Source organism: Triplophysa rosa, linkage group LG23 (genome assembly GCF_024868665.1).
Source record: "Triplophysa rosa linkage group LG23, Trosa_1v2, whole genome shotgun sequence".
Taxonomy (NCBI): Eukaryota; Metazoa; Chordata; class Actinopteri; order Cypriniformes; family Nemacheilidae; genus Triplophysa; species Triplophysa rosa.
In genome coordinates, this window is record NC_079912.1 from 17,290,575 (window position 1) to 17,302,491 (window position 11,917).

Consider the following 11,917-nt stretch of genomic DNA (forward strand, 5'->3'; position numbering starts at 1 on the left):
GTAAATTGTACTTTATACTTTAATAACAAAGCTTTTGGAAAACATTTAGCCAAGATCAACAACATAACAACATACATGCTCCTAAAAGTCTGAAAGCCAAAATTACTTCAATATTTATATACTGTATTAATTACAGTATTAAAACTAATTAAATTGAATTATAGAAACAATTCATCATCATAAAGAAGCAATTATTGTTTATTAAACAAAGAGGGGAGAACGTTAGTTAGTGCCATTGGCGACCTCTGGTGCCCAACGGTGAAATAACAATTAACACTTCATGATATGACATCTACAATGAATCTGCTTAAAAATACATTTCAGATAATTCATGGTATCAAAAATGAAGGGAAGTCCTAATGTTCTGTGTTCTAGAGGCATTAATACATCAATATTTAACAGACACAAAGTTCACACACTAAAAGCAACAGTACAGTAATCACAGATAAATAAGTTATTTCATTGCAGGTAAATATTTAAAATATGTCACGGTTTTTCATTGATGTGTGTGTCACAGAGAAAGGTTGGCAGTGACGTCGCCCTTGAGCTTCCCGCTGCTAAGACTGTGTATCATTTGGATCATTTGTGCGTGTTTGCCCAGCTCTTCCTCCATCTTCCCCAGCTTGGCTTCTATCAGGGACTTCTGCAGCTCCAGAGAGGAAGCCTGTGAGATGGGTACAACAGCATGAAATACCCAGGATCAGCAGACAAGATGACAGATAAACTAACTGTTGAATACCTTGGGCCTTTGTCACTTTCGGAGTTATTTCTGCCCAAAACCATGGATTTCACAGAAGAAACACATTCATCTCACCTTGATGCTGGTCTCTTTCCTGGCTTGCTCGGTCTTGTTAAGCTCTTTCCTGAGGATAGTGACGTTCTCCTCTAGCTCATGGATCTGCTCGTTCTGGCTCCTCAGCTCATTCTGAAGACCTGTTACAGCACAGCAAGACAAGCAAAAACATTGCATTGCAAATGTATGAATTGACTTAACAATATAATGACTATACAGATCATCACTACTCCCCCTCAACCCGTTTTCTCACCTGCTAGATTTCTCTCTTTCTCAAGCACGTCCGACTTGAGACCCTTTATCTGCTTTTCCTTTTCTGCCACCTCTGCAAGAGTTCTGAGAGAACACCAAAAAATCTGATGTTGACAAGTTCACTGAATACTAAACATGGCTAGAGATTTATCCACTGACCTCTCCTGTTGCATTTTGAGACCCTCATTGGTCTTTTTCAGACTCTCAGCCTGCTGGGTAAGAGAGATATGGGCGGCCTGAAGTTCTTTCAGCATCCCTTCACTCTTGTCATACCTGATTGTTCAGTCACATACACAAAAGTGTAAAGATTTGTGTCTAAAATGTGCATATCTGGAATGCACTATACGTTGCTTTGGATAAAAGCATTTTCCAAATCAAAATAACGTAAATATGTGAGATACTGACCTGCATAGCAGCTGGTTGTATGTTCCCTTCAGCTCCTGGTGTTGATCGGCCACTGCCTGCAGACGACCGTTGTGTTCCAGGAGCTGCTGGCTGTCAGACTTCAGTCTCTCCATTTCCAGCAGCTGTTCACTCAACACAGACTGCAAATCCTCCTTCTTCCTCTCAGTGTCTTTAAGTAGAGATGCCAACTTACGTGCCTAGACCAGGGAATGAGGTGAAAGGTTGGCAACCACACAAAAGGGAGTGCAATCATTTGTATGAATAAAATAAATCCTTATTTAAACTTATTCTCTACATATGCAAATAAATGAGAAGACAATGTTAAAGAGTACATAACTAGGGATTTTTAAGGACCTACTTTGGTTTATAGAGTGTCCAACAACAAGTTTATGTACATAGAAGGTGTAAAAACACTATTATGTCGTAATAATAGGCAGTTATTCTTACATTACTTCTTGACTGACTCTCAAATGATTCGTTCCGCGATTCATCCGTCTAATCCCCTCCTTTTGGCTAGCCTAGTCTGATGTGATTGGTCTACCGCGAATGAGGCTCACGAGCTACAGTGTTTGGGGGAGAAGAGTGAAGTTTTCGCGGGCAGTCCTAGCAAAACGTAGGTGGGGACTATATGTAGTGACGTAAATCCGCGGCGGTTCGCGAATCGGACTAGGGACGACTTGTTTGCGTGATTCAGAGTCGACTCCCTTTTTTCCAAGCCAATAACTTTGTTATTCATTCACCTTCGGATTTATAACTTGGCAGACAGCTTACTTTCAAACAAGGCGATATTACTCACTGCGTGAAATGTAATTTTCATGATCTCATGTTAAGTACTCTTTAAATATAAATGTAACTGATGCAAAAAAGTTTGAGTGTAAACTCAGCTACTGTCTGTAGTGTGTGCGTGTGTGCGTGCGTGCGTGCGTGCGTGTGTGACCTCAGCTTCTGCTTGAGCTCTCTGGCAGCGGTATTGAGCAATGAGTCGATCAGCTTGTGACAGAGCAAGCGCTTTGGCCTCCAAAAGGTCCTGCAGACGGCTCTCTTTACACTAGAAAGACACAAGAACACTCACAAAATCACACGTGTAAATGTGAAATCACACAGGAAGTTCTACAATGTGTCAGCCACTCACCGCTAGCGCAGAAAGCTTCTGCTCATAAACATCTATGATCTCTGACATGTGCACATCCTTGACCTTGTCCTGTACCTGCAACACTACAACGTTAGTAACACAACACAATAAACTCTAGACCACAAAAGGAAAAGCTGTCTGTCATTCTTTGATGGCACAGGTGCGTTATAGTGACACACTGGACACTTAAACTAAATGCTCAAACAGACCTTTGATGAATGGTTAATTATAAACAGTATTAAATCTATTATGAAAACAGAATAAAGGCAGTTTATAACTCTATGCAATAAGTCACTATGGATGTGCAAACCATGGTGGCCAACCTCAGAATGAATGTGCCAAAAGATAAATGCAGTCACCTCCGCTCCATTCTGCAGTTTCTCAATGAGGCTGTCGATACTGTAAGCAGAGCCAGATTCGGCATGGGCGGCATGAAAACTCTTTCCAGTAAAAGTCACGTCTTCGATCGCAGGGCTCCGGACTGACAACCCGGCCTCCCTCTGCCGGTACGCGTTATTAGCAGCGATGCTGTCTCCCAAACTTAAAATAAGAGCAGCAGAGAAACAATTAATTAGAGCTCAGAAATAAACCTTTGCAGTGAATCTGTGAAATATTAACTTGTCTACAACCAATAACACTTCCGATGTATTAAAAATAATAATTCAAACAAAACCCTGTTATAAGCAATAGCACAAGTAATGCATGAATTCGCAATAACCACTAATAAAATGAACAAAAAGCTTTGAGCAACAGTTTGAATTACACCTATGATTAAAAGTTCACACCATGGTGATGTGTTCTCTTGACTCACATGACGGAGGGGAAATCAGGTAGTGGGGCTGCTTCAAAGAGTATGCGCAGTGCCACCTGCACATGCTCTCTGCAGTTAGAGGTCAGGGCCAAGGACAGAGGTGTCACCATGCGCTGATCCTGCACCAATGAGAGGACAAAAAAAGAACGAGGTCACAAAAGGAAGTGTAGCAAATACCACATCTCTAAGTTCTGCTTTACATTGCTAAATTCAGCTATGTTCTGAAATGGCAACCATATATTTTCATGACTATTTTTATGCACACACGCTTGCCTTGAGTGGGTTCCTGGCACTTCACAGAGTGTCATCAATGTGCAGTTTTGGATTCATTTCATACTACACAGTCTACGAGCTTTATCAGGGTATATACAGAAATAATGGAGCTAAATGTAATACTTTTTAAGACCTTTTTTAAGACTCTTTCCATACATTTTAAGACCTCATCACCACTTCAAGTTTTAATCGTACATTGGCAACACTTTAACTTACATACTATATACTGATTGTAAGAAACTAAACAGTCATAGTTTGTGATAACTCCTTATTAATGCAACATAATTCAGAAGGGTGGGAAAGAAGCTCCAGATAATTAATTGAGTGACTAACCCAATGCAAGGTTTATTAGAAAGAGAAACTAGGCTATGCTAATCGCCTTCCGACACACGGAACAGTACGCCTCACGGTTATACTGTTTTGCACTATTTTCCTGGCCGTGCGTGTGCGTGTGTGCATGCGCATCTGTGTGTGTGTCTATGTCTATGTGTGTTAGTACGTGTGCATATTGTGTGTGTGGAGTGTTTTGTATGTGGGTATGTCTGTCTTCTGTGGTTTCACCTTTTTCTTGTTTTTACAGGTATAACTTTAATTGTGTTGCTTATAGTCAATATGTCTCATGTACAGCTGCTTTGTAACAATGAAAATGGTAAAAAGCGCTATATAAATAAAGTTGAGTTGAGTTCTTCCCAGAGACGGCCCTCAGCCATGGTTCAAACTCTTTATCCTCCAAAAATTGCATGGAAACTTGAATTTCCTCATTAGTCAACGATGTTGTTTAACAACCGGGTGTAAATGGACCTTCCACTCTTCGCCTACGCAATGATTATATTCAGGTAAACTTTAGCATATGACCTCTTTGGACAAATATGAAAAGATCATACAAAATGTATTACCTTGGAAAATGGCATTTAAGACTTTTTAATACTTTTTAAGGGCCTTAATTTTCTCTAAATTTATTTATCAACTTTTAATACTTTTTAAAACCCCGCGGACACCCTGTTTATGTGTGAAGTCGCATCTTTAATTTGAGTCTACATTAGTTTTTAGTCTACTCAGTCACTGCCTCTGTGGTTATAGTTGTTATTCTGGGTTTCCGCGACAACAGATAAGAGGCTCGACTCTTGGCACTATATAAACAGGACAACACACCTGACACCTCTAAATATGGTTACAAATCTTGAATACTAATTGTGGCAAGGGGGCGTGGTTTCGCGAAGTCTGCGCCGAAGGGGGGAGGCGCGAGTAAGTAGGTCAAGTTCACATTAAGATCACCTGTGTCTCTTACAGTGATTGGTGAGGAGACATGTAAAAAGCGTCTCAAGTGAAAGGGAGGACAGTACGGAGCCAGTCTAGTCACCCCTCGGAGACAAAAAAAACAAGACCCGCAAATCCGTGGCCACAGTTTTGTAATTCGTTCCCTCAGTTTAAAAATCCGTACTCACAGATTCTAAAACTGTTCCCACAGTTTACAAAACCGTGCTCTCGGATTAATAAACTGTACCCACGAGTTTACAATCCGTGCTCTCGGTTTTGTAAACCGTCCCCTCAGTTTTTGAAATCTGTACCCACGAATTCATAATCTGTGCCCACGCTTTTGCAATCCGTTCGCACATTTTTGCAAACTGTAGCCTACTCGCGGAATTGAAGCCTCTGTCTGTCAACAGAACAAGCTCCTACAGGAACATTAACGAATATTGTGTACTGTTTTATTTTAGATTATATTATAAATTGTCTTAATGTGTTTACACACGAGCGCGTGGCGCATATAAAGCATGTTCACATTCAGCAAGCACGTTCATTGCCGCGTTTCACTGGTGTAAAGTTGGTTTGACATTAAACTTTCGATATTCGTGAATTTAGGGACCATCTCTAAAGTTACATACACATTAAAATAAATTTTTCCAACTTCAAAAGCATTTAAAGGGAATGATTTATAGCCACAAGACTAACTGTACAGTGTTCATGTGTGTGTCAGCTATTATGCACAACTTTTAGATTATTGAGTATTAAAATAAACCATCAAATCATATGCACATATTCCTATACGTATTGCTATTGAGCTTTAAATAATGGTATATTTGTGTATGAGACCATTATACACATAGGAGTTTGCATGTGATTTGACGGTTTATTTTAATACATATCAATAATCTAAAAGGTGTGCATTCTGTCTGACACACACACGAACACTTTACAGTTAGTCAGGGAAGTCATTCCCTTTAAATACTATTGAGCTTTAAAATATGTATATTTATGTATGAGCCCATACAGCAGTGAAACACATAGGAATATTTGCATTTGATTTAACAGTTTATTATAATAAATATAAAAGGTGTGCATTACAGCTGACACACACATGAACACTGTACAGTTAGTCTTGTGGGTATAAGTCATTCCCTTTAAATGCCATTAAAGTTGGAAACATGTATTTTAATGTGTATGTAACTTTAGAGACGGTCCCTAAATTCACGAATATTGAACGTTTAGTGTCAAACCAACTTTATGCCGGTGAAACGGGGAAATGAACGCATGCTTTATATGCGCCACGTGCTCGTGTGTAAACACATTAAGACAATTTATAATATAATCTAAAATAAAACAGTACACAATATTCGTTAATGTTCCTGTAGGAGCTTGTTCTGTTGACAGACAGAGGCTTCAATTCCGCGAGTAGGCTACAGTTTGCAAAACTGTGCGAACGGATTGCAAAAGCGTGGGCACAGATTATGAATTCGTGGGTACAGATTTCAAAAACTGAGGGGACGGTTTACAAAACCGAGAGCACGGATTGTAAACTCATGGGTACAGTTTATTAATCCGAGAGCACGGTTTTGTAAACTGTGGGAACAGTTTTAGAATCTGTGAGTACGGATTTTTAAACTGAGGGAACGAATTACAAAACTGTGGCCACGGATTTGCGGGTCTTGTATTTTTCTCCGAGGGGTGACAAGACGGGCTCCGCAGGACAGAGAGCGGCTGGGAAGAAGCACTGAGACAAACCTCTGTAGGGACGGTATCCCGCTACAAAGAAGCTGAAAGACAGACTGGACAGAGACTGAAAGTCTGAGTTATTGGAATGTGCGAAGCGCAGTGGCGCTATTGTTATTTGTTTTTTTATAATAAAAGAATCTGCATGTTCCCACGCCACGCCGACCCCGCCTCCTTTCTTCCTACACTCTACGAACCTCCTCACACTAATATTGTTATGTGCAGCATGGATCATGTACCTGTAGGATCCTGTAGAAGGAAGTCTCCATGTCTGGCATCTGCTGTCTGAGGTGGCTCATCAGTTCTAGAGTCTTCAACACCACTTCTGAACACACCTGACTGCAACAACACAAATATACAACAAAACAACAATGTCAAGCAGACAAGACTTCAGGAGCTGGGTAACTCACACAGCTCACGAAACATATTTGATTTTACCTGAGATGGTAGTTGGATGTGGATCCGGTAAGATCCTGAGAGTAGGAGAGCAAAAGTTCCACCTGTGAAATACACACCTCAGGACTCAGACGCTGGGACACCAGCAGCCTCAATGAATCACCTCTACATAACAGTAAAACAGTCAAGGATAGCTACGCCATTACAATAGGCAGAATCAGGCAGTTTCACACGAGTAAATGTTTATTTAATTGACCACTAATGATCAAAAATTTGACATTTTGTCTTAAGGATATCTAGCAAAAGATCGACGACACGTCCTGCACGCAGACAGTGCTTTTTTAACAGCTGTTCCGTTCCTTCCGTCGAGTCTGGAGACTGCATCAAAACCAGCACCTCCTGGAGGAGCATCTCCGCGAACGACTGAGCCGAGCTTGACAGAGAGGAATCGATCACCTCCTGGAGGAACAGAGGCCTGATTTGTGAACTTACAGGCCGAAAAGACATTAACCGAACCTTGTTGTGGGACAGGCGAGACAGCATACTTCAAAAAGCTCAGCCAGCAGAGACAAAGCCTGCGTGTAACACTGCTCCGGGCCATCCAGAGGTGACGTAGCCCAATGAACGAGCGCTAGGCTTGGCTCGGACCCTCTGGTCTGGACACCTTTCCTGGCACCTGGCTGGAGTCTGGCGGCTGGAGGTCGGAGCACAGCCTCGCAGACGAGCTTGCGTAGGATGGGGACCGAGCACAAAGACACCAGCAATTCCATAACCTGTATAGAAAATATATGACTTATTTTCATTTCCTGTGATATGACCCATGACCCAAACATGTTCTAGAAAGGCTTTATGAAATGGTTTCGTACATTCTGAAAGTGTCTCACCTTTGACGCGGCATCAGGGTCTTTGCTATGCAGCAGCCCAAGTACCTCAGACAAGCAAACAGAGAGATGTTTATACCTAGGGTGAGAAAGAGCACTTTAGAGAGTGCAGTAAGAAACAAACTGTATTTAAAATTCCCATACGACCATACTTGGTTAGGTAATCTGCGATTTTGGGGTTTTTCAGAAGATCCACTAATAAATCCACTGCATAATTTCTGGTTAGCGTTCCATCACCATTGACAGTGATATTGAAGATGAGCTGAAATGTCTGGTGGATGTTCTTTGCATTAAACAGCTGCAGATGAAAGACCACACAGTAATGCAACCTCAATACCCCCAGTGGAACACAAGTACAGGGCAAGTTTCCAGCCACAACTAAGAAAACAAATGACATGGCCAACCTACATAAGCACTTTGTCTCAAATAATTAAAACATGCACATGTCTCATTACATACCTTCTGTCCAACCTCTTCATTAAGAGTCAAACTGGATAATATAGACAGCGCAAACACCACCACGGTCAGACAGTTATGACCGAGGAAATTAATCAAAGCTCTGTAGAAAGCCTTCACGTTATTCTGCAAAATAAGACGGGTGGACAGAAAATGAATCAAACCGCAAACATAAAAACATAATGAATAAATCTCTTGTTCGGTACCTGAGATTTGATGTGTGACTGCACAGAGATGTCGTGTCGACAGAGGTTGGCCATCAAGCCCAGGCAAGCCTTTACAATGTCATCATTATTTGACTGGCTAAAGATTTTTTATAAAATACACAGAATACAAATAAAATACACAAAATGCAAAAGCGAGATTAATTTAATAGCTCCTGTTCTTTTCTTGTCTTTGTATCTACAGCTAGAAACAGGGGCCAACATAATAAAACCGCACTTAAACCCATAACGGTCTCTGAAAGGTTGTAGCTGTGCAAATTTTCTAGCTCACATGCTTGAAAGCCACCAGCCACCCCCCCCCCCTCAGATGAAAAGCCTAAACTGTGTTTTAGTTTACTGTTGTGGTTTTTCATTACCCCACCCCTCTGCTTCTCTCACAGAATTATTTTCCTTTAAATGAGATTTTAAAAGGTGTTACAGTTTGTGACAACCTGACTGCTCAATTCTTTTGATATTATCCGTCTGTGATAACCATATTGAGCATCAAATCCATATACTGTATATAGCATATATGTGCAACCACCATTCCTTTTACCAAAAAGACATTCGCAACTCCAAAACACATTACATCTGTATTTTCATCAACATAAGAACCCCTTAGTTGAACAAGGCGGAGAAAAGGTCAAGGTCATGGGTTCGATCCCAGGGATTGCACATACTTAGAAATAAAATATATAGTATGATGCAATGTAAGTCGCTTTGGATAAAAGCGTCTGCCAAATGCATAAATGGAAATGGAAACTGAATGTTGTGGGTCTTACACATGTTCCATTAAGAAGCTGATGAGTTCATGGATATGAGAGGCACAGTGCCGAGTCCTCACGCTGTAGGTAAGTCGCTGCAGCACGTTGAGGCACTGAGAAGACAAATAGAGTTGTTAGTCACATCATCAGTTAAGACAGTTTCGATATATGCCACTGCACTCAAATTAAATAAGTGATATGAAAATACACTAGTTACTGGGAACAGATACATTAACCAAGAAAGATTCTTAACACAGAATCAATTTCATTTACACACTATAAATAAATGCTCAATCTTTATCTTTTGTTTTTTAACACCACGCTTGAAATAAATCAATTGCAATAAATTAAATTCCTTATTATAAGTACACATTAAATGTTAAATTTACAACTTGTTTTGACATATTAGAAACTTTAATTTAAAAATGATAGGCAACATATAAAAACTAGCATGCATGAATGCATTAACCTGGACTAGCCCTTAGGTAATTTAGGATATTTAATTATTGTTATTAAAACATACTTTACAAAAAAAAACATTACTGATGTGCATCTTGAGACAAAACAATTGCACTAATATATGTTAAGGGTCCATTCACACAGAACGCGTTTTTGCGCCTAAAAAGCGCAGTGCAGCTCAGGAATGGTTTTTAAAAAAGCGCAGCGTAGAACTCAAGGGTCTCAAGACGCCTCCGCCATGTAGCCATGTCATGCCAACTTGCTACTGTAAACAGAAGCTCGCAACGCTTGCCCCGCCTCCAAATTCTTCCGATTCGTGCACTGATTTGGAACCGACATTGCTGCATGTAAAAGTTGAAATTCTTTTAATTTGACACGTCGTCTTAAAAACGTGGCGCTCATGTGCGAGACGCTGCAAAAGATGTGAGCGTAACAGTCATCCCTGTTGAAAAAAACAGCATGTGCTGTGTTAGGTATGTTTTGATGCTGGTTTGACCATCTTAAACCAGCTAAGGACAAGCACATGACCAGCTTAAACCAGCACAAACCAGCATCAAAACATACCAAACCAGCATATGCTGGTTTTTTCAACAGGGATGCACGTCCGTCAAACACGTTTTTACATAGAAAACATGGAAAAGTAGCGCACTGGAATGGAAAAACGCGTTCTGTGTGAATGGCCCCTAAGATATGTCATTGCAAGTTGTTTTTGATCAAAACACCTTTAACATTTAAGTTAGTCTGGGACTAGGCCCTGTCCGGGAAACCACCCCATAGTGTACATGGGCAGTTGACAAATAAACCTTACCATGTGTCCTGTGTTGTGACAGCAAAAAAATGTATTATCATTTTTATATTATTCATATTTTTGTCATAATATGAATAGCATAAGAGAGATTTTTCTTCATTGTTAGTTGTTTTGTTCATTTTTGCATGTCACACCATAAGAACACATGTGCGGTTTACTTGTCAACTACCCCCATGCGGTAGTGTTTCTGTCAGCAACACAAGTTCGAATCCAGCTTGCATGATGATAACAGAGTCCCAGATTCTTACCTGCAGTACAAGAGGCTCTTCTGGGGTGGTTCTGTTGCAGTAAATGATGCCTGCCAGAGTGCCAGTAAAGTTGTAACTGCTGTGAAGAGCCTCTTTTGCCTCACCATCAGAAGCTAATAAACCGTGAATAAATATACATTAGTACATTGTGGTTGCTTTTTGTTTTTGATAATGCACTGGCTTAATAACTCAAAGTTTGAATACCAAACTGGGCCAGCAGAGATATGATGGTCCCCGTCAGTGTGTGACTGGAGTTTGGATCTCCAGCTACTTCCATGAGTCCACTCAGACACTCACTGGGAAGCACCTGACCTGAGAACAGCACTCCACCACACCTCAGTCCGGACACATCCTGTGGAAATAAAAACACCAATACAATTGAAATTTACTACATTATAGTCTCCGACCTTATGCAATAGTGTTGCCACTTCTGACCTGTTTTTTTATATGGTTTACAAATTGTTATATGCATTAACTAGAAATGTTCCTAATTTCTCGGGTCTTTTCTAATATTTTATTGCTGTTTTAAGAAACAAAGAGAAGGTTAACTTTTACTCACTTCAATGTGTTTCTGCAGCTGTGCGGCGTTTAAAGCGCTTCTGTTGTTTCTGTACTGACGGATGGCCAACAGAAGAGACTTCAAACAGGTCGATACATCCATCTTTACATCCAAGAACGACTTATGACAAGTGTTAATTAATAAGAATAAATAAATATGGTCGTTTTCTAAAGTATTTTAATGAAAGGCTTTGTAAACACAAGCTATGCTAGTTAGTCAGTGACAACGCTCCTAACGTTCTTATAAACAATGAAAAAACAGTATGCTCTGGCGTTCATATTTCTTCTAATATTGCGGTGAATTATATGTTACTTAATTTTCTAAAAGGCATGTATTAGTATTTTAGTTGTATATAAATAAAAAGTTTAGCTTCCCAACGTCCGGTACAACAGCAACTTCCTCCCGCTTACACTTCGAATCGGTGGAAGAGTTCATCATTATTCAACAGGGGTAGAGGAATCGAAGTTAATGTTTAAAAAAAAAAAG

The 11,917-nt window shown here is 40.2% G+C and overlaps 1 protein-coding gene across 1 annotated transcript; it reads right to left on the reverse strand.

The window, feature by feature from the left end:
- Nucleotides 1-56: 56 nt before the first annotated feature.
- Nucleotides 57-11,845, reverse strand: cip2a (cellular inhibitor of PP2A). Its single transcript, XM_057322723.1, has 21 exons — nt 11,432-11,845; nt 11,077-11,224; nt 10,873-10,985; nt 9,376-9,470; nt 8,597-8,693; nt 8,394-8,516; nt 8,087-8,232; nt 7,938-8,013; nt 7,599-7,826; nt 7,350-7,512; nt 7,096-7,228; nt 6,897-6,996; nt 3,394-3,512; nt 2,942-3,122; nt 2,583-2,657; nt 2,388-2,498; nt 1,451-1,647; nt 1,205-1,318; nt 1,047-1,129; nt 815-933; nt 57-664 (listed from the first exon to the last, which is right to left on the reverse strand). The coding sequence occupies exons 1-21, from the start codon at nt 11,531-11,533 to the stop codon at nt 512-514; spliced, it is 2,676 nt and encodes an 891-aa protein (XP_057178706.1). The 5' UTR covers nt 11,534-11,845; the 3' UTR covers nt 57-511.
- Nucleotides 11,846-11,917: the final 72 nt, after the last annotated feature.